Source organism: Panthera leo, chromosome B4 (genome assembly GCF_018350215.1).
Source record: "Panthera leo isolate Ple1 chromosome B4, P.leo_Ple1_pat1.1, whole genome shotgun sequence".
NCBI classification, from domain to species: Eukaryota; Metazoa; Chordata; class Mammalia; order Carnivora; family Felidae; genus Panthera; species Panthera leo.
Window position 1 is genome coordinate 34,583,912 of NC_056685.1, and position 26,635 is coordinate 34,610,546.

The 26,635-nt window shown below is 49.0% G+C and overlaps 1 protein-coding gene across 1 annotated transcript; it reads right to left on the minus strand.

Annotated features, from left to right (window-relative positions):
• Positions 1-1,813: 1,813 nt before the first annotated feature.
• Positions 1,814-24,928, minus strand: IL17RA (interleukin 17 receptor A). Its single transcript, XM_042945416.1, has 13 exons — positions 24,686-24,928; positions 14,994-15,018; positions 14,119-14,265; positions 13,033-13,145; positions 11,536-11,662; positions 9,921-9,968; positions 9,655-9,818; positions 8,868-8,951; positions 8,418-8,502; positions 7,590-7,601; positions 7,220-7,321; positions 5,241-5,279; positions 1,814-4,644 (listed from the first exon to the last, which is right to left on the minus strand). The coding sequence occupies exons 1-13, from the start codon at positions 24,827-24,829 to the stop codon at positions 3,146-3,148; spliced, it is 2,589 nt and encodes an 862-aa protein (XP_042801350.1). The 5' UTR covers positions 24,830-24,928; the 3' UTR covers positions 1,814-3,145.
• Between the last annotated feature and the right edge of the window lie 1,707 nt (positions 24,929-26,635).

Consider the following 26,635-nt stretch of genomic DNA (forward strand, 5'->3'; position numbering starts at 1 on the left):
AAACTTTCCACTGCATTGTAAGTACATCTTCCTCTCCCTTATGCCTTATTTAATATTCAAAGATAAGCAGAAAATCAGTAAAATCCATCATAGCCTGCCATGCAGAGATCCCAGCTCAAACTGCTGAATGGATGTTTAAGTGACTAACAATTCCCTGAAAGCCTGGACACCTTCCTGAGGTCCTTCCTAAGCAGAAAAGAAAAACTGGTTTGGAAGCTGAGTTGGAAAGCACTGTATTGAACAATGTCTACATCACCATTTAATCATCCCTACCGCCTTTTTTTTTTTTTTTTTTTTTTTAAAAACTAGGAACAAGACAGCAGGCAAGTCCACTTGGAAGTTGGAAGCTGGCCTGGTGCAAGCATGCAGACTTGGGCCGGACATCAGTCACAGCTACTCCACTGCAGGCTTCGGTCGTATATTGACTGTGGGTCCTCCCACCCATTTGAGCCACTTCTGCACTCTATTTAGGAGAGGGCCTGAGTGGTAGGAAAGTCACAGCTTGGAGGACATCTGTTCTTGGAATGGTGTTTCTGGGTGAAGTAGGATTTTATTAGCCATGTTTCAGAATAGTATGAAAAGAAAGGCATGGCTTTATTTATACATGCTCTTGAAGCTCTTGGCATTTGGCTGACAGCAGACACCACAGGTTGACAGAATTTCCAGGATTTATGCTGGAAAGACCAGTATGAGACTGGGGCTTTAGGGTAGGGCAGGGAACAGGGGAGGAGCCAGGGAAGAACATTAAAGAAAGGGTGAAGCCTGGGGACTTCATGATTCCACTTACTTGTTATGTCCAAAATGGAGAAATCTATAGAGGGATGAGGAATTTAGGGAGGTTGGGATGAGGATTAAGGAGTGCTAGATTTCTTTTGGGGGTAAGAAAAATGTTCTAAACTTGATTATGCTGATGGTTGAAGTCTGAACTCTTAAAAGCCACTGAACTGCATGGGGGCAGCTGTGAATGGTATGGTATGTGCATCGTATCTCAACAAAGCTGTTAGGAAGAAAAGTAGCAGCCCTGGAGATAAACAGGACTTAGTGAACAATGCTAATTGAGGACATTTTAGCCTCAGAGGCCAGCAAAGCTAGAATTCAAGGTTTGTGGGGAATGCAACTCAAATGGGAATGTCTTCTGGGCACCAGCACTACACTGGCTAGGGCCATTCTGCCACCACAGAGAGCCCTGGCTCCAGCAAGGAAGAGCCCATGGTGGTATTCCACACTCTGCACATTTAATGCTTCCTAGAAGCTGGGAAAACACCACAGGCTGGTAGGCATCTGGACCCAGCTTATTGGAGGAGAGATGGAGCCTGAGAGGCTGGCAGCTGGGAGAACTCAGTTCCTTTTCTCCCTTCTCTCTTAGTCTGTTAGGGCTGCTTTAACAGAACACCATAGGCTGGGCTGCTTATAAATGCAAAAATTTATTTCTCACAGTTCTAGAGGTTGGCAAGTCCAAGATCAAGGAGCTGGCAGATTGGATGTCTGGTGAGAGCATGCTTCCTGGTTCACAAACCATCTCGCTGTGCCCTCACGTGGCAGAAGGGAGGAAGTCTGGGGCTCCATCCACGTGACCTCATCACCTGTCCCTCCACAACCGTCACACTGGGGATTAGGTGTCAATGTAAGTATTCTGGAGGTGCACAGACACCTTATCTGGTCCTGCTGTCAGGCTGTGTACGGGCCACACTCTGTCTGGGACTTAGGCCTGATGCCCCTGCCACTATGAGGTGAAATCGCACCACTGGAAAGGACTCTACAGCTAGGAACTCTTGACCCATAGTAACATGGAACTCAAAGTAACTACCCAGAATTCTAACCAGAGTTAACACATTTATTCATTCTTTTATTGATAATCTCCCTTTTGTGCACACATATGCATGGGTGTGGCATACACACAGGTAACCTGAGATACTTGGTTTCCCATTATGTGCCAGAATCCTCACCCCTTCACTGCAGCTTAGAGCTGTGTCTCCATTCCAGGGGCAGATGGCATCCCATTGTGCTTGCCAGGACCCCAGAGGGACAAAGCCTTCAGTTTCTCCAAAGGAAGCACTTTCAGGAACCACTTCTTCAAACACTGGGCCTTAGCATCTCTCCTCTTTGAACCAACTCAGACTTTTAAAGACAGAGTGGTACACTTCCCTCTCTCCTCAAAGAGGCCTGCTTCTGCCAGCCCTCTAACTCCTGCCCTGCCCCCCTCTGCCCACCCTGATGTGAGGTCCGTATCTCATACTCAGTCTTGGGCGCCCAGCTCTGGTGCTTCCTGTGCTCACGGGGGGCAAGAGGTGTGCGGATGGGGGGGCTGCTGCCCAGGGGCCCGCCCATGCAGTCCCTAAAGACCCTGTCTTTGACTGAGTGCCAAAACAGGGGCTCAGGATTTCAGACTTTTCTCCCCATTGAATGCTGTTAGGTTTCACACCACACATTTCCATCCTGTCTCTTTCCAAAACTGAGCTGAGGTGGCTTTCAGGTATGTTTGGTCCTCAGCCTCCTTCTCTGCAGAGCAGCAGCTCCCCATATCAAAGGAATCCCAGGCCACAGGGCTGATGTCCCAAACCCCAGCCTGGCCCACATGCCTTCTCCAACTGGGGCTCTAGCTGCCTCTCCACCACCTCTCTTACTGCTCCAGCCCTCACCCCACCTGCTGCCTTCTGCAACCACAGTGTCTTGGCCCAGGTTTCCCTTCTTTGTATTTTCATAGCCCTGGGCAGACCTCTACTATGGCCTTACTTCACTCATGACCATCCTGTTTGCTAATCTGTTGCTCTCACTAGATGTTAAGCCCCTCCGTGGCCGGGGCCAATATCTCCTGCAATTTACCTTTGTATCTCAGATGCCTGGCACATAAGAGGTGCAAAATAAATGTTGAATGAATGAAAGAATTAACGAATGAATGAATGGTGGAGACTCAAGGACACTTTGTCACTAGCTCCTGGGAATGGGCTGTGGATTCTTGTGGGGAAGAGACATCATGACCAGAGGGTCAGAGAAAGAAAATTAAGGGGGATGCCCAGGGATCAAGAGGTTAACACTTCAAAGGCAAACATTTCACACACGGACATATGTATACATACAGACACTCATGTGCACACTTGTGTACATACATGCACCCTTCTCCCAACACTCGGGGTCTAAGGAGGCCCTATGGCATCTCAGGCTCCACACCGTCCCAACCAGAGTTCTTCTGAAGCTCTTGGAAGAAAAGTTGCCGCTGGAGGCTTCTCAGGCTCTCTACGTCCTCAGGCGAGAGCTGCTTGGCCGACCTCCCCAGGTCCTGCTTTTCTCCCTCCTCCTCCATTTCCAGGAGTCCTTCAGGGGGCTGCGGGGAGCTCCTGGAGATGTAGCCCTGGTCGGACTGCACTGACTGTCGCTGCCCATCCTCACAGGGAGCGTACAGGTCTTTGAGGGCTGCTGCGGCGCTCTCCCAGCCCTCCTGGTCCTGGCAGCCCAGACTCTGTTGGAAGAGTGAGAACATCAGGCCTTCGAGCTGTTCCCTCACGTCTTCCGGGAGGTGGTTGGGCGATGCCCTAGGCGTGCTGCAGAGGGGCAGGTCCTCTGAGTCCACGGGGAAGAGGATGCTGTTCCGCCGAGGGCCGTGGCCCTCCAACAGCGGCCAGGCCTCATCTCCCTCTACCACGGCCAAGCGGCTGGCTGTGCTGCTCCCGGTGGCTTGAGGGACAGGCTGCACTGCCTGAATTGGAGGCGCCTCCTCCACAGGGAGCACCTCTGTCTGGAGCGTCAGGGCTGCCGGCTCTCCCTGGGGCTGAACTTGAGGTTCCAGCCGGGACATTCCCCTTCCTTCCTCACAGACGCGCAGATTGAGCACCAGGCAGCCCTCGGAGGCAGGTTCCTGCACCAGGGGCTTTTGCTTGATGATCCCTCCTCCCGGTGGCAGCAGCGGCTCTTCAAACACCTCTTCATCCAGGGATGGGAGGTCCTGGTCCTCTGCGGAGCAAAGGTTCTCGCGCTCGAACCAGTCAGGGCACTGAGCCTGCCACTCCCGGAACCTCTCCACGGCCTCCTTCAGCAGCCAGCCACTGGGGCTCCGCAGGTAGTTCTCACCCGTGAGCTCCCCAACGCGGTGCATCCGGCCGGGTTCAAACATCTCCAGGTCCTGGATTCGGAAGTAAACTTCCTCAAATTTGTCCATGAGTGGGTACCTGGGAGTGATGTTGAAGAGGTCAGGAATATCACTCTCACTGCTGATGTCACGGAAGTAGCAGACAATGTAGGTGCCGAAGCAGGCTGGCTTCTTAAAGTCTGGCAGGATCATGTTCATGGCCGCTGTGAAGAGGTCACCCCCGGGCTTCCAGCAGTCACACCGAAGCTGGACAGCAGGCTCCTCCCAGCCGAGGATGGCCTGCCACTTGGCGCGGGTGCCTCGGGAGCACAGGATGATGATCTTGGAGTTGGTCTCTACCATTTCCTGCTTCTGGCGGCCCACCCAGGTCATGATCCCCACCTCTGAGATGACCTGCTCCTGCAGCAGGTCAAGGGCCACTTCGGTGCCACAGACGGTGAGCAGGAACTGGGCGAACTTTAGGACCACATCCACGTAGAGGGGGTGGTCAGCTGAGTAGACGATCCAGACCTTCCTGGGTTTCAGGGGTGGGGGTGTCAGGCTGCTCTTGGGCAGGACATCTGAGGGAAACAAGGAAAACCAGGCCCACAGGTTCAGGTGTGCATCTGCAATGATCCTCAAACCACAGGCCAGGGGCAGAACTCCTAATGGGTCAGGCCAGGAGCACCCTAGACCAGGAAGAGATTGGTTTCCTAGCCGAGGTAATGCAACTGAGGTCTCAGAATAAGCCAATGTTACTATTTCGCCCATTTTGGCTGCCTGAAAAGAATCACAATTTGACCCCTTCTGGGACAGTGAATTTCTTAAGATTCCTATCTGACCTTTAGCCGATACTTTAAAAAGAAAAAGAGACACAAAGGCCTGCCTATGGAATACAAATATCTGTTATAGGTAGGACCTCTTTTTATAAAAGATGGCCCCTTCCCTTCCTTCTTTGTCCAAGTGATTTAAAAAATGTTATCTTAGCTTTGCTATTTGAGGTCCCCTCTGTGTGGTGGTACTAGGAAGCAGGTCCTCTTATGGGGAGGTCTCCTGAAGGAGCTCAGGAGTTAAAATGCAGAAGGCAACCCACCCATGTCTCTCAAGAGAACCCTCCATCAAGCCTTTGACAGCAAAACACACCAAACAGAGGCCACCCACACCAGGAAATACTGACCTGCACATTTGGTGTCATTCCCGTATTTTTCACGAGACCCTGAAAGAAACAAAAATACACTGGAGCAGCTCTTTTGGAAGAGAAATAGGGACCAATTCACAAGGGCACCTGATGGCATGCTGTCCCACCCCTGACACAGAGCAAATGATAAGGGAGGGCAGTTATTAGATGCTTCAGGGCCTTTGCAGGACCCCGTGCTGTGTGGAGTCGCTCAGGTGTGAATCCCAGGTCAGCCATGAACAGCTGTGAGATCTGGGAAAGTTACCCATGCCTCAGACACTCAGTTTCTTCCTCTGTAAAATGGGTCTGTGTGGCACAGATTAAATGAGACTGTATATGTGAAGTGTCTGGCACACTGAACATAGTCAGCAGGGGTCACAAGCACTTGGCAGCACTGACCCAGCAGGGACTCTCAGAGCGGTGACTGGGAGTTCCACCCACGTCCCTCATTGTAGCCCTGGTTCCTCTCCTCTCCACAGCTGGGCTGCTTCTGAGAAACACCCCACTGCAGGGAAAGCCTCTTCCTCAGAAGTGTCCTTGCCAGAGGCTTACAACACATCTCCAGAAGTAGCCCCCACCAGGCCGGTTTACAACATTTCCTCCTAGTATTTTTGAGGTGAGGAAGAGAAACAACATTCTTAAGCAACTGTTCCCCCCGAGCTACAAAGAGGGAAGCTGTGGTGCAGGAGTCGGCTCCCCAGTGACATGGCAGGGTGAACGGAACCCCCGACGGCCAAGGAAGACATGCAGAACCTTCATTTCAATCCCCACCTTTTGGGCCCTTTCCCAGAACTACCAAAAGATAGTCAAATGAGTGAACTTTCCTTCATGTCTTCTTCTTCATGTGTTCTTTCGTGTCAGTGTGGCGTGGGGCACTTCAGTAAAAGGTCAGAAGTGCAACAACAGAAATGAAGCAAAAGCCTCTCTGGCGTCTGCAGGGAGCTTTACAGTTTATAAAGTGTTCGCAGAGATGTTAACTTATTTGACCCTCCCAATAATCCTGTGGAGAAGAGCTCTCTCAGTGGGTCTTCCAGTGCCTGGTCTGGCGTTCTTCCCATCACACAATAAATAATAATTAATAAAACCTACTCCTGACGAGACTTGAATGTGTGGAAACAGCTCCCAGACTACTGAAGGAAGGGCCCGGGCCCAAGGCGGAGGGGGCAGGGAAAGGCTGAGCCCCTAGGCTAAAGGCCCTTGTTCTCTCCTGCTCAGAACTTGGCCAGATCATTCAATCCTCACACACCCCTGAGGGGGAGGTGTTATCCCATTTTACAGAAGAGAAGATCAAATCTAGGGTTTGTTAAGCAATTTGCCTATGCCTGCAAAGCAGGGAGGCAGAGCTGGGACCCACACCTGTACGTTCTGGGTCTACCCGGAGCCTTCTTTTCACACCATGCTGCCCCTTCACCATTCTCCCTGACCTAGTTTGTACAAGTCTGGGGGCTGCAGGATGGAGTCATTCAGGTTCTCCCACCTGCCTGGCTGATCATGTCTGATGCAGGGAAATTCTACCCTAGCTCCTTCCATCCAGTTTGTTTTAATGGTATTAATTTTAGTAGCAATAAATATAATTATGGCTAACATATGTTGAGCAAATATGTGCCAGGCTCTATGCTAAGAATTCATATATAAACATTATTTCATGTCATCCTTATATTTGTTTTACGATGTGGGTACCTTTATAAATTCCACTTTATAAAAGAGGAACCTGAGGCTCAGAGAATTAAGTAATTTGCCCAGGTAGTAAGTGGTGGAGCTGGTATTTGAGCCCAGGGCAGCCTTCCTGCAGGCTGAGTTCTTGACAACTGAGCTTGGTGTGGCCTAAAGAGGCAAGTTCTGTTCTTCAGGCTGGGGTTGAAGGGTGCCCTCCTAGTACAGCCTTACAGAGACTGCAGCAGAAAGAAGGGGACATAGGAATAAAGAGAGGAACAGAGGGGAAAACCCCATGACCCACCCCCACAGCCTCTGCCCCTTACTGGGTAGCCTCCAGGTCATGCAGATGATCAGCAGGATGACGGAACCCACCAGCAGGATGGAGATGCCCGTGATGAACCCGTACACCCACAGGGGTATATAGTCTGTGGTAAGCAGAACAGCATGAGTGATGTAGCAGAGGGGGTCTGCTATGCCAGCCCTGAGCTCCCCCAGCCCCCGGGCCCAGCCCCTGGGCTGTCCACTCTGGCCTGCACCATGACACGGTGATGATCTCCACCCCTGGGCTGGCCTCTTGGTTCAGCCTTGTCTGCCTGGCTCCATCCAAGGCTCAGTCAGGGACGTCTCACGTGGCCCCTGGGGAATGGCCCCTGTGGACTCCTACAGCGCTACGGGAAGGAGAGTGGGGCTTACCTGCGATTGAGACTGCAGTGAGAACAAAGGGAAAACAGTATTCTTAGTTATTAGCAGTGACCACAAGAACCATCACTGCCCCCACTGAGGGCCTGGCAGTGACCTCGGCCCTGCACTAGCACTCCAAATGCCCGGTAAACTGAGTGAAAACATCCATATGGAACACCCAAGTTGTCGGTCTATTAAGAGATGACCCAACTCTCAACCGGGAGGCTAGGTTCTCCTCCAGGCCAATGCAATGTCTGCTGCTTTCTGGTCTGCATTTGGCTGTAGCCACATGCTAGGGGGTGGGTGGCTTCTGAGTGGGAGGTTGGCAGCGGTGCAGGGGGAGGGAACAGGCTGCCAAGTTTCTGGCCCTCGGGCCAGAAGCCGAAGCTCCGGTACTTCCTTGGTGTGTGATCTTGGACAAGTTACTGAACATCTCTGTGCCTCTATTTCCTCATCTATGAACCTGCGGAAGGGACCTTCTGCTTCACAGTATGAAGAGTCACAATTTGTGAGGACTGAAAGTGGACATGGTAAAACACTTCATTCAGTACATGGTCCATAACTGTAACTCTCTGACAGTAACAATTCCTGTTTTTTTCAGTCTCAAAAGTTGAAGATCAGAAAGGTTAAGTATTTTGCCCACGGCTACATAGCTAATGAAAGGCAGTCAGGAGTCCAACCCAGGAGTGTCTTTAGAGCCACACATTGCAGGCCTGAGTAACTCTAAGTAAAATTAAACTCCACCCCCACCCTTAGAACCAGGTCAGGGTTCAGCTCAAGGTGTTGACTTCATTCACACTCACCCCCTAAAATGCCCCAGAACAGCCATAAACTTCCTACCTGGAGGATCTGGAATTTCCGGGCAGGGTACAGTTATGGAGTGTCTGAGGCAGTCATTTAGACAGCTACTGAAGAAGGGCTGGATCTGTGAGAGCAGAGGAGAGAGGGATCCTGAGATGCTGGGGAGACTTGGGGTCCTCTACTAATGCTTTCTCGCCAGCAGGCTATTTGAGAACACACACCTGGCTGGCTGCTCCAGGACCTCCCTGTGCTGTCAGACAGATCGCCCATCAGCTACAGGGGCCAAAGAAGCCTGGCCAGGTGAATCTGGGAGAAAGGGCTGGGGAAGGTGGACATGATGCCTCACCAGGCAGGGAGGCCCAGTGGGGCACGGTGCCAGGTCCTCAGAGAGAACACGAGTCCCTGAGCCGCCCTCCTTTACTAGTCTGCCCTTCTAGGAGTACTACCTGTGCATGTGCTCCCACACCTGTGCACACTACACTCACTCACCTGTACTCGGTGGCGGCAGCACCAATTAGAATCTGACAGGGTGAGCGTGACATTGGACCGCTGGCGGGAGTCCTGGTACGCAGGCTGTAGGGAGAGGAGAGGACGGGTGAGAAAGTGCTGCAGGTGGCTGCTGAGAACGCTGGCATTGCTGTCCACTGTGCCCCACAGGAAGGCCACACACACAAATGCTTCTTGGGTTTCTGTTCCAGGAAAGGCTATGTTTCCCTAGGGCAACTGGTTCATTGTTAATTCGTGAACACATCTAGTAACTGGAATTTCTCTTTGCTTTGGCTGCTGGCATCGTGGGGACAATCTGTGTTCCTAACCAACGGCCTGACACACATTTTCAGTAGTAACTGCACCCTGGTTCCATCTTACTTCCTCATCTTTATTTCCCCTTTGTCTTAATACCCACATTTAAAAATATTCAGATCCTTTTTGGAATAGGTGGAAAACAACAACAACAACAAAAAGAACAGAGGACACTGTGGGGAAGGAAGAACTAAAAGGACGGGGGAGGTGAGCAGGGCAGAGATCAATGACATTTCTATCAACTGCAGAATCAACTATAAGAGACAAAGGAAAGATCAACCATAGAACTGACTCTATGTCAACCACGTATCAGAAGGAAAGAAAAAAAACAGATGCACAGGATTGGGGTTGACTAAGCATGGTACTGAGCGCTGGGCTTCTGGCAAAGGTTCTGTCCTGACAGTGGAGGGAGACTTGAGGCTGAGGGAGGCAGCATGGTACTACACTGGAGGGGTCAGGACAGTGGCAACATTACCTCGGGCACCATCAGTGTGTGCTGGAAGCAGCTGTGGTTCTCCGTGTGTGGAAAACTGGTCAGCAGGATCTGGTAATGGGTAGATTCATTCCACAGGGTGAAGCTCACCCACAGCTGGCGGGCCTCCAGGGTCTCCACGGTGATGTTGGGGTCCCACAGGCTGCCTGCTCAGGGCGCAGACACAGGCTGGGAGTGAGGGGAGGGCATGCGTGCGTGTGTATGCTCCTGGGCAAAGCTCCCCCAGCAAGACTGCCAGCTGTGGTTACCTGAGCCCACGCATGGTGTGATCATCTTCATCCTGGGGTCTTCGCAGCCTGTCAACCCAGAAAAAGGTGAAACAACTAAGCCTCTGCCTTAGAAAGTTTGCTCTTCCAGACACCCGACACCAGGGATAACAACCTGTTTCCTTCTGGGGAGCCTTTAAAGATGGGCCCTTCAAAGCCAGTTCCCAGACAGCACTGCTGCCACTAGCCAGAGGTCCCACAGAACTGGGGGCTGACCTGGTTGTCTCCTCCTTCCTCTCTCAGGGAACCTTCCAGACTCAACTGTACTCCTCCTGAGCTTGCTCTGAGTGACCCAAGAATCTCAGCCTACTCCGGATCCTCCTCCCACCTCCAGCTTTCTCTGTGGGTTGCCTCTGACTCTTGACAGGGGCAGAAACATTTTGTTCCTCCACAGCAGTGTTTCTTGAACTTTCCTGTGCATCATCATGGGTAGTTTCTGATTTAGTCCGGTCTGGGGTGGGTCCTGAAAATTTGTACTTTTAACAAGCTCCCAGGTAATTTGATGCCACTGGCCCAGGGATTGCCTTGAGGACCACTGCTTCAGAAACATCTTCCTAACCTCCCTTCCCCAATGGCATTGACTGTATCATTTTCACTTTGGTTTAAGAAGACATGTGATAGGTATGAATCGCTGTAGACTGATAGTCACTGAGTCTACTGCAGGAACAAGCAAGGGGACTGGGGGGATTCACACATTTGACAAGCACTTACTGAGCACCCAATCTGTGCCAGGCACTGTTTTAGACAGTGGTGAATAAGATAGAGTCCCTGCCCTCTGGAGAGCACATTCCAGTAGAAAAGACCAATGAAAACAAACAGCATAATGTAACATCACAAATATATGGCGATAGTATGTCAGGGAGTGATGGGTAACATGAGGAAAAATAAAGCAGGGTAAGCAGATTGTGTGTGTGTGTGTGTATGTGTGTGTGTGCATGTGCCCATGTGGAGTGCTCTAGGAATGGAGAAGACTGTCATCATCCTTAACAAGCACTTCCTGATGACCTACTATATGCAAGGCACTGTGTGGTTCTGGAGATTGCGCAGACCCTGAGCAAGCCCCAGACCCTGTCCTCAAGGGGACTGGGTTTCCATATGTAGTTGGCTTTGAACAATGAGAAATGTTGTAGGTTGTGGCTGAGATTCTGGGGAGGACAGAGAAATAGATGGTGCACACACATTAAAGGTTTAGATGATAAACCCAGCAGTCTTCTTAGGCAGGATGGATTAGTGGGGGAAGAGGAGACGGTATCACACATGGGATGGTGGTGGATAAATGCAGGTAGGATGTGGGGTAAAAAGTGAAGAATCAGGTGGGGACAAGTGGGGAATGAAAAGGAAAAAGGTGCAGAGCAAGGTGACGAGAGCTGGAACCAGACTAGAAGCAGGAGTTAAAACTCTCTCAAGAGTGGCTTGTCCTTCTGACCCTTCCTGGGCAGGAGCTCCCCAACTGTGGCATCTGTTTATTCCATAGGTATCACATGCTATAATGGCAGTCACAGTCCAGCTGAGCAGGGAGGCTGATGTCTGAGCCACCTGCTGGTTTCTTCTCCAAGAGCTGAGTGGTGAAGGGAATGGCTTGGGAGGGCGCTCTTACCAGGTACGGGAAAGTTCCTGGACTGGTGGTTTGGGTCACCATCAGGGATGGGTTTGGGCAGGTGGTGAACAGTCACCTCATACTCCTGGCCAGGTTCTACCACAAAGTGGCTGAAGGTAAAATGCCACTGAAAAGAGGGAGGAAGGGGAGGTTGGAAAGGTCACATACACACTTCTCACCGAAAGAACTCCAAGCCCACCCGCCCTCAAAAGATCAGTGAAATGGGAGAAGAAAACAACCACCAAAGCAAGATCCCAAATCCGAGGGAGGCATTTCTTTGTTCTTTGTTTCCTCTGGTCTTTGCTGCCTATTTTAAAAAAGTCTGGCCCCTCATCAGTAGACTGTAGTGTCATATGCCAGAGAATCTGGGGAAAGCCAAAATAGTCCTCCTCCATTGTGAGCCCTCTCAAACTCCAGAACTACAGCGTAAGGGAGCCAGGGAGCCGAGCCAGAGGACTTGGGGCTATTGGGAGAGCTAGCACACAAGAGGCAGTTCTATGCCTTTGCCTATTTTGGGCTTTTCATATGAATGGAATCATTCAATATGTGAAGAAACAAAAAACAAAAAAACCAAGAGGCAGCTAAACACCATTTGTTAAATGACTCTTCCTCCTTAAGGGAAAACCAGGGATCTCTTGAGAATGTTCTGGAGCAGGAAAGTGCAGAGGGAGGGTTACAGATCCCCACTGAGTCTGCATCTGTAGGCACCTTTGTTGTACAGGTAATAGAAGGTGTGCAGATATTTTTTTTCTGGATGGTGCAGATGATGTGCATTGATTCCACCTCTCATTCTAACTATCCTGGTGGTGGACAGAGGTTGGTGGTGCGGGGGCGGTTTGCTTCTAACTTGATCTAGGCACGTGGTCCTCACCATCCACCTGGCAGTCAAGTTTGAGGGTCCTAATTACATACAGGAGAAGGGATCTGTCTTGGCTGCTTGTGGTTGTGGGGGATCTGCAAACAGGTACTTTTGCAGATTTCAACCAGCAGTTTGCACACTGGAGCTTGCACCAGAATCACTGGGCAGGCTTGTTCAACACCGATTGCTGGGCCCCGCCCTTACAGTTTGATTCTGGAAGTCTGGAGTGGGGCCCTAGATTCTGCATTTCTGACTGGTTCCCAGGTCATGAGGATGCCTCCAAGGACCATACTTTAAGCAAACTAAATGAGAATGAACATTTTACCATCGGGCAGTGAGCAGCCAAATAAACAGAAACTGCTGCAGAACTCACTGGCTTGTGCCCCAGCCACAGTGGTTCTCTAGGCTGGGCAAAGCTGTTTCTTCCTGGAGGCAGGCCCCAGGTTAATCCGGTTACAAAGAAAGAGAGCAGGAGGTGGGGCCGTGGAAGTCCTTCCCATTCAACTCTCTTTACAATGAACATCTAGTTACAGTTGGAAGCAAAAGCCGGGTGGGTATGTCTGGGAAGTCTTCGGAAACATGTTCTGTTCCTCACTGTCACCAGAGGAACACAATCCACTCTGGAGCCGGACACTTACCCGCTTATGATGATGCTTCAGTCTGGTCAGAAACTCAAACTTGACACACAAACGTTCATTGGTGTTCAGCTGCAGGACAGACAACTCTGCACCCTCCAGGTAGAGGATGCTGGCTGCAGGCCAGAGGGAGGAGAGGAGACAAACAGATGTAGATCAACAAACACAAACCGCGGGGTGTGGTGCTTCCCCATCTGTTATGCTTACTCACTCTTAAAAGAAAATCTGCACATTGTACCTAACCCTCCACTTCCTGTTACTTTTTGCTCGCTCTTGGGCCTGAGTTAGCCTCCTGTCTTGCTGACACTTACCTCCCAGCTGGGCAAGGACAAATGAAACTTTATACTGGGCTAGAGGCAAAGGCTGTGCAAATTTGTGGCTGGGATGTTGGCAACATGGCATGGGTGTCACACATGGCTGTCCCAATCCTTGGATAGGCTGGGGCAGGCACCAGAGGCTGGAGACTTATAAAGAGGATAACCTCCCCCAGGCCCTGGTCACAAATGTGGGGCTGGCTCTTGTTCTGTCATACAACTCTCTATCCCTGGAGAAGGTTTTTTGGGGGAAGGGTGTTGTTTTAAAAAATGCCAACTCCTAGGAGCGGCTGGCTGGCTCAGTCAGAAGAGAATGTGACTGTTGATCTTGGTTGGGGTTGTGAGTTTGAGCCCCATGTTGGGTAGAGCAGAGATTACAAAAAAAAAAAAAAAAAAAAAAAAAAAAAAAGACAGCCCCTAAATTAAGAGGAAAGGCAGGCTGGCAAATGTGTTACCATTTTCCAATAAATATTTGGTACTGCAGTCAGAGAATTAACCATTTGACTTCCTTTTCCAGGGTAATAAGGATTTTAGGCTGAAGAAAGGATGGTGGGTTGAGAAGATACCATCATTGGTTAATATCTAAAATGCTGAAAAAGTATTCATGTATTGCATGAAATGATGGAGCCTTTCAGCATGAAATCTGGGCCCTCATGTCTGAGCACAGGACTGGGAACCCAATTCTGAGTCTGGTGGGAGAGCTGTATGGTCTAGTCTGTGGATTCACCTGGAAGTAGGTAGAATCTCCCAGGCAGAATCTGACATGCCCACTCACCATCTGTCTGCAGGGTCCATCTGATGCCAGCTACAGGCAGTAGGTCTCCATGCTGGGTCTGGACAAAGTCCAGGTGGACCTGGACATCCTTTGGGGATGAAGGGGTCAGATTTCGAAGGTGGATCCAGCTGTCATCCAGGCAGGTACCTGGAGCCAGAAAAAGCAAAAATTAGAGACCTCCATGTTCTGCAAGAACCTGAAGAAACTGCAAAAGAATGAGGCATGCAGGCAAGATGCGCCAGCAGTGGCTCCAAAGAGCTAGATCTTAAACGCTCAGGGGCCTGCGACCCTCCGCTGGGTTCTTGGCTTCACCACACTGCCCCCACCCCTTTCCAGCTTGTCTGGGCTGCTGCAAATCTCTGAAGTCTAAAGGGCATGTTAAGAGAGAAGACAAAGCATGAAACTTGGTTTTGAGATAAAGCAGTGAAATGAGAGCACAGGAAGGATGGGGTAGTGATAAAAGTTGATTCATTTTATATGCCAGGGGTCTCTAATTAGCACAGACACTGGAAGTATGTGCCTCCTTCTTGAAATAAAACACAAAACAGGACCAACACCACAGATGTCTCTCGCCTGACAGTGACAAGCTCTGGCAAATCAAATCGTATTATAGATACACCAGGGCAGCACCCCAGATAATATTTTCAAAACCCAAATGACAATTCTGATTCTCACTTTTGGACTTTTGCATAATGGATATTCTTGACAGGAAGCACAGGTACACACATCCTGGATTCCCAAGGGCACCTCCTGCTGAGGGCTGTAACCCTTATCCCAAAACAAAGTGGACTGGCAGCACTCTTGTCGGAGATCAGCATGGGGTTAGCATTTTATTAACAAGGCAATGACAAGACGAACAAAAACAGATGACTTACTATTCTTGACTACGCAGTTTAGCCCCTGTGGAAAAAAAGAAGGAGGTAATTACAGCTGTGAAAGAATGGTAGTTCACCAGCCAGGCTCCCCATGCTTCCCTTGGCTCCTTCTCATGGATAAAATGTACACAGCCCCCCACTCCCACTTCAGGCCGCTCTTGGGGCAGGGAACCATATTCTCCTCACACTTCTCTTATCCTGCCCTCCTATCCTTGGATAGGAGAAACAGGATGGCAGTGGGTACAGTGGCTGGCAAAACAGAAAGGGCATTTTTTGAGTAACTGGTAACAGCCAGGAACTTCCCAATTTTAAAAGACACTGGGAGGGTTCTCTTGGGGCACCCTGCTGAAAAGGCCTCTAAATACCCAGCAACTTCCCATCTCCCATCTGGATAACAGTGCTGTAAGAGGAGGGAACAGAAACTATATCCCTCGTTACAGGATCAGTTATGGAAAATTCACCAAGTCTCTACAAGCTCCTTTAGGTGCCAGATCCTGTTCTGGGTGACTTAGATATATTATTTCACTAACCCTCGTACACATATGATTAAGTATTGCCGTCTGCCCTGTTTTATAGATCAGAAGACCTAAGTACAGATATTACCTTATGTCGCTTCCCACTTGGCAATCTGTGTTAACTCTCTAACCCAGAGGAGCTCTGGGGAGCCGGATTTAGAAGCCCCAATTACAAACAATCGGAGATGTGATTACTGGGCTTGAGTTTGGCCAGCTGACTCTACTTTGGAAGACACACACACATCCCTGGAGCTCAGCCACCTTCCCACCACTTACCAGCTAAGTGACTTTAGGCAAGATATCAAACATTGCCAGGCCTTGATTTCTTCAACTGTAAAATCAGAATACCCATAACAGTAACTTCACAGCATTGTTGAAAATCAAATGACACAAATATAAAGATCATGGGGCAGGGGGTGGGCTGGTGGTGATGGTGGTGTAGGTTTAAGGAAGCCACTTACTTTCCACTTCTAATATATCTCTATTACAAAAAATTTCAAACAGCAGAAATGTATTTGTGTATTAATGATGCAATTAAATAAAGTAATACAGTGCTCCTGGACTGTTAAACAGGCAGCTTACTAGAAGCTCTAAGAAAATCGTTATGAGGAATTTTGTTGGCTGTAGTGCCCAGCGAACTATGTCATTGCCTGCTAAATGAGACAATATTTGTCCAGTGTTGGGCACATAATAGTTGCTCTTTAATTACTGGCTGCCCTTCCTTGGAGCTTGGCATATAGTAAGCACTCAAAAAATGGAAGCTATTATTATTATTACAGTGATCTCCATGTATTCGGATTTGGCAGTGGAGCAAAGGAAGAACACAGGCGCAGGTGTTTCTAGTTATCTAAACTGGCAAAATGGACCAATCATGGCTTGTGAGACAGAAAGTTGGATGTCGAAGCAGATCAGAAATACGATTTTCGATTTTCGGGACAACACCGAGATTTGGTATATGTGTGTAAATAGGGTGTTGGGGTCAGCACCCACCTTTTTCTGTAAAGGGAGCAGAGACCTCCTAGGTGGCTCAGTCAGTTAAGCATTGGACTCTTGATTTTGGCTCAGGTTAGGATCTCATGGGTTCCTGAGTCTGAGCGCTGCATCAGGCTCTATGCAGAGCCTGCCTGGGATTCTCTCTCTCTCTGCCCACCTCCCCCTACCCGGCCCCTGCTTGTGCTGGCACATGCACTATCTCTCTCTCTCAAAATAAACTTAAAAAAAAAAAAAAAAAAAAGGCAGAGAGACAGGGCTAAAGATGGGAGGGGTAAGATACTGTGCCACCAGGGTTCACTCATAAAGTGGATACAGGGATGATATACTTGAGCATGCTCCAGGATTGACTTCAAGCACACCATTTCATCCATACCTGGGCATCTGGGACACCAGTTATGAGCCCATGGGGTCCAGATTTTCTGTAGCCTGTCCACCTCCTGGTGATGAATTATCATTACCCAGGGCCATCAAAACCCTGCTAGGCTCTCCTCACATATTCAACAAAATCTACTAGCTGTCTGCTCACTCTAGTGTCACTCTGTTTCCTGGCTGGTGAGGAGATTACCTCCCAAGCACAAGCTCATTTCTCCGTCCACCGGAAACTCCTAGGACCAGGGTATAGCTGAAATCAAGAGTCAGATGCTTAACTGACTGAGCCACCCAGGTGCCCCTAATTTATCAAGTTTTAGAATTATCTTTGTGCTATCTTTAAAAATTGGGTAACTTACCCTTTTGTTCTGTGGTATTGAATGCCCATCAATAGGGAATGGCTGAATAATGTGAGATCTAGTTTAAATCTCACTATCCATCAAGACAAATAGTTGGATAGACTGCTCTCCACTATGGAATATTATGTAAATACTAAAGAGAATTAGTTACATAGAAATCTACTGACCTGGAGTGATGGCTAAGATGTGTTGATGAGTGAGAAGAATAAGTTGCAAAGAACTTTTTATCATATGACCCAATTTTCTATAGAAACAAGTGATGAAAAAACCCTTCCCATATATTTACATGTGTTTGAATATGATTGTATGAGCATATGAAAATATGTGGACAGATATATAGCAGGCCGTTAACACATTGGCTACCGTAAAGGGATGGAAGCAGAAGAGATGGAGAGAGGGAAGATAAAGGGGAAAAGATTTAAACAGAAGAAAAAAATGTGCATATAAGTGAAATATAGAAAATAGAAATATAGAAAAATAAATTCCATTAGAGGTTGTGGCATGTTGATCATGTACATATATCTTTTCCCCTTCCCCGAACCATATGAAAATTCTAGGAAAGGGAAAATTTTATAAATTTTCAAGGACAAAGAGGAAACACCAGTGGACAAAAGAGGTGAATACATTTTTAAAAGCCAAAGAGGAAGGAGGAGTAGACAACTGGCTCAGGCCAAGTGGAGGAACTTGCATCTGAGTTCCTTGCTGCAGAAGGGAATGAGACAAGAAAGAAGCCAATGGCTCATCAGAATCTTTTAAAGAACCAGGTCTTAAAGGTATCAGGTATCTGGAGAGGTAGTATAAACAAAGGAACTGAAGGGGGTGTGGTAAAGTGGTAAAGGTCTACATAGAGAATGTTGGGAACTTCAGCCTCTTTTTCCCTGCTCTGATTTCAGAATGCTGGCAGCCAACCCCTGGGAAAGGACCTCCAGATGCTGACATTAAAGAGTCCACTGATAGACAGGGCAAGTTCATCATTAGCCTGACCCACTATATTAAAGTCTGATGACCAATAAGCCCTATCTACACAGAGTATGTAATCAGCTTTTTAGGACCTCATTCTTTAAAAAAAATTTTTTTAATTAAGTTTTTCATTTTAATTCCAGTATAGTTAACATACAGTGTTATATTAGTTTCAGATGTACAATATCATGACTCAACACTTCCATACGTTACTCAGTGCTCATCATGATTAGGACCTCATTCTTAAAATATTCTCAGACAGCCAAAGAGTATCAGATACTTAAGAAGGGTTTCCTGTATGAGAAATAGATCAAAACATACAAATTAAAAAAAATACTCTTGAAGGGAATAAGACAATGGTAGGAACAGAATAAAATTAAAACTAACAAAATTATAATACCTTCAAAGAGATAAGAGAGGACATGGACAAGGACCGGATACTGTGGTAAAATGAGCAAGTTGGGAATAAAAATGAACCTTGGAAATAAAAAACTCCATAGAAGAGTTGGGCTACAAAATTCAGGAAATTTCTCTGAAAGTAGAATAAGCACAATCAGAAATCAGAGAAAATATGTGAATATTTAGGAATCAATTCAGGAAATCAAAGTATGATTAACTGGATTTCCCAAAGACTGTTATACTGGAAACAGAGGGGAAAAAATTAAAAAGCAAAAAAATCCACTCCAGAACTAAAGGATACATATTTCCAAATTAAAAACATTCACTGAATGGCCTGAAAAAAAGACCCAGACCGAGGCCCCACTTCATGAAACTTTTGGAATAGCAGGAATAAAAAAGAAGATCCTAAGTGTTTCCAGAGGGGGGAAAAATAGGTACCATACAGTCAGGAAGGCGTTGGCTTTCTTAGCATCTGTACTGTTTGCCAGAAGGCAACAAATCAATGCCTTCAAAATTCTAAGGGAAAATTATCTTTAATCCATGATTTTTATACCCAGCCAAATTAATCAAAAAAGTGTGAGGGCATATATGTGTATATATTTCCCTCATATCCTTATGCATTTTCTTAGGAAACTGCAGGAGGATATGTTCCAGCAAAATGAGGTAGTTAAGCTCTGAGAAGGAAATCATAGGGTCCAGGACATGGGAACTGTAAACAGGACAGATTATCTAGTATGATAGTTGTGCCGTGGTGCAAGTCCAGGTCCAAGCTGGAGAATGTGGGGTTCCAGGAGGGAGTTCTTTGGGGGATGAGGAAATGAAATTGATGGGATATCTGATGTTTGGGGAAAACAGTGTATGACAAATCCGACAGAAAAAACTAGTTATATGGAAAATTATGGAAGATAAAGAATTAAAAGAAATATCATCTCACAGAGGAAAAGAAATTACACCAGGAAATAAATATAATCAAAGGGCACCTATTTGCCTCAGCAGTGAATATTACTTACTTGGTATAAACCCCATGGATTTCATTGAGATTGTGATGTAACTACAATGGGGATGCTGGGAGAAGCAGTGGGAGCAGAAGTATAAGAAATTTAAATTTTTATCTGTTATGAGTCAATAGGTAATATCTAAAATTGACAAGTCAAGAAAAAACAGTGTAAGTACATTTAGAAATGTGGAGGCAAATGCCAGAGGAAAAAAAAACACTAGGGGTACCTGGGGGGCTCAGTCAGCTGAACATCCAACTCTTCATTTCGACTTGGGTCATGATCTCATGACCCTGGGATCAAGCCCCACGTAAGGTTCTGTGCTAGCATGGAGTTTGCTTAAGATTTTCTCTCCCTCTGCCCCTCCCCTGCCCGTGCCTGTGTGCTCCCACAAGTGCATACATGCACTCTCTCTCTCTCTCTAAAATAAAAACAAAACAAAACAAAAAACTAAAAGAAGTATATGTGATCATCTCTGGAAAACAGTTTTAGGAAGTGCTGAGGGCTGGGACAGAGATCTGATGTTTTTGGTTTTAAAGGTCTTAGTATAATTTTAAAAGGATCACCATGATATTATACATGCTGCCAAATCAAGCATAGGATTACTACATATTACCTCGATAAGAATTAATTAAAAGACAGACTTTTATTCAGGACATTACTCCAAACAAAAGAAGGGATTAAACAGTGAGATAAACGGATGAAAACATTAATTTGTTTAGGGGAAGGAATAGCAGACTTTTTCCTTTTAATTTCCATGTAGAATTTCCTTTAGTGTGATGTCTTAAATGATGTAAAAAATGCATTCAGGCTCTTCTCTGAATGCTACTGAGACAGATCTTGTTGTATTCTCCTCCAACAAATCATCCCAAATTTCTTTACTTCAAATGCCCACTTTAAAAAAGATAGTTGGATCAGAATATTATTTATGAGCTACTTGCTTGTGAATGGCATTATGTTAGCCCTCCTGCAGAAATCTGAGAGAGAATGTTGGTGAGGAAGATGGCACTGGTAGCAGCTAACATTTACTGACTTCTTCTTTTGTGCCAGGCATCATGCTAAGCACTTTATACACATATTTCATTTAATCTTTATAATAGTCCTATGAAGTAAGTACCATTATCCCATTTAAAAAAATGTTTATTTATTTATTTTTGAGAGAGAGAGAGAGGCAGACAGAGAATCCCAAGCTGTCAGCACAGAGCCTGATGAAGGGCTTGAACTCACAAACTATAAGATCATGACCTGAGCGGAAACCAAAAGTTGGATGCTTAACTGCTTAACCAACTGAGCCACCCAGGCTCAGTCCCATTTTTACTGATGAAAAAACTGAGGCACAGAGAGGTCAGCTAAGTGGCCCAAGATCCCATAGAGCTAACACTCAAACCCATGTAGTTTTGCTCCAGAATCCTTGCTCATTTTTTTTTAAAGTTTATTTATTTTGAGAGAGACTGAGACAGCACGAGTTGGGGAGGGGCAGAAAGAGGGAGACAGAGAATCCCAAGCAGTCTCCACACTCAGCGCGGAGCCTGATTCAGGGCTTGAACCCACGAAACTGTGAAATCACGACCTGAGCAGGAACCAAGAGTCAGACATTTAACTGACTGAGCTACCCAGGCACCCCCAGAATCCATGCTCTTAATCACTGCTATACTGTCTAAATTGAAAAAAAAAAAGGGACACCTACAACAGGTAAGCCAGTATTCTCTATCCATAGTGGTGAAGATTAAAAGGAAGAAATTTATTTCACTGTGTTTAACTGTGTGCATGTAATGAACATTACCAAGTGCCTGGTAAAGAAAAGTGGGCTCTGAAGCCACATATTGCTCTGATTCTCAGTACAGCACTCACTAGCTGTGTGACCTTTGGCCACTAGCATGTAATCACGCAGCCTGGCAGGTTATTGTGAGTGTGGAATGAAGCTAGCATGTTAGCCCCAGGCAGGGTGCCTGCCACAAAGCTACAGTTGAATGTTAGTGCCCTTGTACCTTCCAAAGCCACAGCCCATTGTAGTCTGTTGCTTTCACTCACTCACTCACTCACATATTATCACATGACCCTGTGAGGGGAGGATCTTTTATAGGCAAGAACATTGGTCCACAGCAGTGGAGTGGACCCAGGGCTACAGAGTGGGTGAGCAGGGAAGCTTGACCCAGAGACCATATACTCTGACCTGGTGTGTCCTCTTCCCTGCACGGTACTGCCATGTGCTTTTGGCTGCTGGCTGCTATGTGATATCACAGTACCGAGATGGAAGTCTCGCCGTGAGCAGTCAAAGCGAGGAGCTGGGTATGATGGTCAAGGAACCTGTTAACTGTGCTGGTTCCACTGCCAGCAGTGACCCTGACTGCTGGAATGCTTATACCATGTAAAAAACATCCACAGAACACAACTTTTTACGCCAGGAGTGGCCTGGCAACCAGAAGATAAGGGTTAAATCTAACAGTTTTTCTACCACAAGTCAAAACCACAAAGTGCTCAGGAAAAAAAAAAAAAAAAAAAAGAATTTGTAACACAACATACATCCTGTCTCTAAAATCGTGTGTTAACACTCATACTGACCAAATCCAAGTCACTGTCTTTTCTTGAGGGCTTTCCTCTTGGCTAGCAGTCATGGCAAACCTGCGAGAAAGCCCAGGCAGGGGGAAGGGCCAACCAGCAGGCTGCCCAGGGAAATGCAATTACTTATGGTTTCTCCAGTATTGATTTTTGTGGGGAACTCAGAGTCATCTGGGTTTTGAGGTGCTAAACCCAGGAAGCCAGAAATAGTGCTATGCTTGGTGTCAGTTTACCCTTGCTTTTCCCGCAGAGCTAACCATTCATTCATTCATTCATTCATTCATTCAACTTTAATTCCACAAATATTTATCAAGCCCCCACGTCCTGTGCTTACAGCACAGAACAGGTATGTAGAAGGCTCTACTCTGTCTTGGGAGAGGGTCACTGAGCGAGAACTCCAACCAGGCTTTGGATAGACATTTGTATTCTGGAAAGTGGTACACACTTTGTGATGGTTCATCCAGGTCTTTCATTATGGAAGTGAAGAAACCCAGGTGCAGGCCACCTACGTTCCCTAAGCTTGCAGAGATTCTAAAAGTGAAATCAGGATGTAAATTTAGGTGCTCTGAAGCCAAGTTTTTGTGGTGTCCCCTACCCTCACTATATTGCATTGTATCCACAAACACCAGTGGAGGCAGAGAAATCTGAAGGGTGTTGTTTCTTTCTTTTTAAAGAGACTAGTCGATGAAGCAGGGAAGCTGTTTGTTCATGGAGATGAGCGGTCTGTGAGCCAAGTGTCTATGTAGAGGCAAGATGGAGGGAAGGCAGAACACAGGAGATGGCAAACAAATTTGGCCGGTAAGTATCTGTCTCCAGCCCTGCTCCTGACTTTCAATAGCTTCCCACTGAGTGATTAAAATCAAACACTTAGTCTAGCTCTTATACCAGGCTATGATGGAGTCCCTACCTCCCTTTCTAGCTTCTTCTCTCACTTTCTTGCCACATTCTCTGGTGCAATCACACAGTTTATCCTGCTCACCCAAGGGCCTGGGCTCAGCCTCTGTCTACCACCTGGACAGCTCCCACTACCCCTCAGGGCTGCCCTAATGTCTTATCTGCCCTGAGGAACATCCCAGCCGGAAAGAGTTTTTCTTTCCTCTGGAATTCTGTACACTCCTGGTTGCACAAGGAGCCCTTGCTACAGGCTGCCTTGCACCATAGTTAGCACCTTCAAGCCTCTTCCCCATCCTAAATGATTTGAGTCCCTGCACATTAGGGTCCCAGGGGTGTTTCCTCATAGTTTCAGTTCAGAGCAACAGTATCTTGTATTTTGCAGACACCTGGCAAACGGCCATCAGAAAATGAACACGAATTCTCTAGGTACAACAGTTCTATACCAAGTCTGTGGGAAGGATCTGCTGAGTACATGTCCCCTACTTTGCCTAAAAGCGGGACTCACAAGGACATCTCCCAACATTATTCATATAAAAAAAAATTCTTCTAAATCGTCACTCCCTCTCCACTCTCTTTTGGCAAATCCTCCATGACATTAGATAAGGAGACATATCTTTGGTTGTTTCACATCCTCTGACTCAGATACTGGGTCAGAGGTGGTGGAGGGGAGGGAGCTGAGGAAACCAGAGAGAAAGTGGAGGAAAGAGACATTTCTGAGGGGAGAAGCTGTGGAGGTGAGCAAGGTGATCTGCTGTTTGTTTTTTTCCCCTTAAGATGGTCCTCCACAGAAGGCCACTACCCGACGGGTGGGTGTGTCACTTTCCGAGGGCACATTGGGGGTACTACTTGACGGGTCCGAACTGGATGAGGGTGGCGGCGGCGGTGGTGGAGCTGGAAGGGCGATGTCTTAATCCTCTCCCCAGTCCTTAGGGCTTCTCGCCCTGGGGAGGTGTTGCCCAGCTGCCCGGAGCCAGCCGGCTGCATTCCGCACAACTGTCCCCGTCCCACCGCTCCGTCCCCTCGGCCCCCGCAGGCTGTCCGGCCTCGAGCACAGGGCTCTAGGACCGCTGGGTCCCTCCTGGGGATAGCGGGGCCGAGATCCGTTGGGGCCCCCAAGCTCCTCAGAGCCTCCCCCTAGTCAGGTTGCCGGGGGACTGGCGGGCTTCTTTGAGAGAAGCTCCCGAGGTCCGGACGGGTCTCCTGACCTCGGGTCCTGGCCCGCTCCGGCACCGCGGGGATTTGTAGGGCGCACCGCTTGGAGGCCTTCGGGTCCAGTCCCCCACTCCTCCGAAGGGCTCCCCCCGCCTCCCTTTCTAACCGGCCTTGCCCAGCCTCTCCGGCCAGGCCCCGCGCCTCCCTCTCCTTCCCCGAACCGTGGGGCCCCGGCGGCGGCGGCGACGCTCCCGCCTCCCACACGGGACGCCGGGTCGGGTTGTGCAACACGCACCGCGCGAACTTCTCTCCCGCAAACTCCCTCTTCTCGGGTCCACCCCTCAACTCCCACCAATCCGAGTGTCCTCCGGAGCGCGCCCGCTCCGAGACCCCGAGCCTAGACTTCCCGCCGGCCCGGCCTGGGGCTCCTCGTCCGCTACCACCGCCTCTGTCCCTCACCCATGTCCCAGGAACCTCGGGGCGCGTCGGGGTCTCACCTGCTGGGAGCAGACCGGCGCCGGGTAATCCAGGAGCCGCGGGGAGGCGCGAACCGGGGCCAGCCCGCTCAGGAGCAGGGACAGCAGTAGCCGCCCCAGCAGGGGCCCCGGGACGACTGGTGGCCCGCGGCGCGGAGTCCCCATGGCCCCGCACTGTCGCGGAGAGCTCGCGACCCGGCGGCTGGGGCGCTGCGAGGGACCGGCCCTGGGCTTTCCCTTCCGCCGAGAAGCTCCGAGTCGGCTCGACTTCGCCTGCTTCCGGCTTCCAGCCGCCCAGGGGGCGGGCCGCCGAGGGGCGGGGCTCTGGCCCGACCAGCGCTCCGCTGGGTCCTCCTCCGGCCGTGCGTCCAGGTGCGCGCTCCTCCCCGCGCTCCCGGGGCCTGGGCTCGACTCCTGCGCGCCAGCTTCCTGCCGCCCCGCCCACCGCCTCTCTTAGCTCTCGGCTCCCGCCAGCTCGCAAATTTCATCTCCGCGCTTACCCGCCAGCCGTGGCGCCCGGCTTTAGCTCTTGCCCGCGTTGCCCGCGCCCCTGGTTAGTCTTCTCTGCGTTTTCTTCTCGGCTCCTGGACGTCAGGCCCCAGCTCGAGACTCCAAAGGAGTCCGATCGATTTCTTACTCCCTTCCCCTCTATTCCCACCCCTGGCAGCTCAGTTGTCTGGCTCTGTTCTGACTTTCCTTTCTTTTTCTCATTCAGGGGCTGCTGCTGCCGCCTCCGACCCATTTCTCAGTTGGATTCCGGGGGAGGAAGTAGGAGCAGTCATTTCCCACACAGTTGGCGTCGACTCTGGGAGATCGAATTCTTGGGGGGCAGGCACCCGGTTTCGGACCATTCTGCGTGTTCACAACGCCGAAGACTTCCGTATTTCCCGAGACTTACCCCACGTCCGTTGGAGGACGGCCATCGCGACCACATGCTCCTTAGTCTCCCTCCTGATGACTCGTCCTCTGGAGGAGCGCTGACTGCATGCTTTCCTGTCCGGACTCCCCAGACTATCCAAGTTGGGCCGCGTCTCCCTTCTCCTGACTCCTGCCACTGCCCGACCCGGCTCGTGGCTTCCAGCTTCTGCCTCCCGGATTTCACCCTACCCGCTCCCGGCACATTTGCCTTTCTTAAACTGCATTTCGTATCCCCTTCCTGCGTTTCCCCTACACCCACCTCCCCCGCATTTCTCTCCTGGTCAACTCTAAACCCTGGCCTGGCCTGGCCTGGCCTTTGAAGCCCACGGAATCTAGACGCACTTAGCTTTTCCGTGTGTTTCCCACCCACGGACTGGAGCTCCCAAGTCTGGGTCGGTGGATTTTTTCATTGTCTGAAGCAGCCGCCATCCTTTTCTGCTGCTGAGGACCCCTGGCGATTATCTCTGTTAGCCCCGCACCCCCGAACAGACTGCTGCTCAATTAGGCCTCAAGCATCCTGCTCTCCGAACATCTTTACCCGTTTTTTTCTTTTTAATGATTATTTATTTTGAGAGAGAGAGAGAGAGAGAGAGCATGAGTGGGGGAGGGATGGAGAGAGAGAATCCCAAGCAGGCTGAATGCTCCAAGCTGTCCTGGGGCTTGATTTCAGCAACTGGGAGAACGTGATCTGAGCTGAAACCAAGAGCCCTGGATGCTTAACCAGGCGCCCCTTTACTTGTTCATTTCTGAAAGAATCTTGGAAAATTCTGCATCCTCTCACCCATTTTTCTAAATGTTTATGTTTGAGAGAGCGAGCGCGCCTGAGAGCGGGGACGGGGCGGGGAGCGGAGGTGGGGGGGGGGGGAGGGATGGGGAGAGACACAGAATCTGAAGCTGGCTCTAGGCTCTGATCTGGTCAGCATAGAGACTGATGCGAGGCTCGAACTCAAAAACAGTGAGATCATGACCTGAGCGGAAGTCCTGTTCCCAAGTCAGATGCTTAACCGACTGAGCCACCCAGGTGACCCGCTCTCACCCATTTTTTAAGACGAT

Excerpts from the sequence above, each read along its gene's own strand:
- IL17RA (XM_042945416.1), bottom strand. The coding sequence starts at position 24,829 with ATGGGGACTCCGCGCCGCGGGCCACCAGTCGTCCCGGGGCCCCTGCTG. Across the intron at positions 13,146-14,118 it reads ATGGACCCTGCAGACAGATG|CCAGCATCCTCTACCTGGAG; the intron begins GTGAGTGGGCAT and ends TCTGGCCTGCAG. Across the intron at positions 9,819-9,920 it reads CACACCATGCGTGGGCTCAG|GCAGCCTGTGGGACCCCAAC; the intron begins GTAACCACAGCT and ends CGCCCTGAGCAG.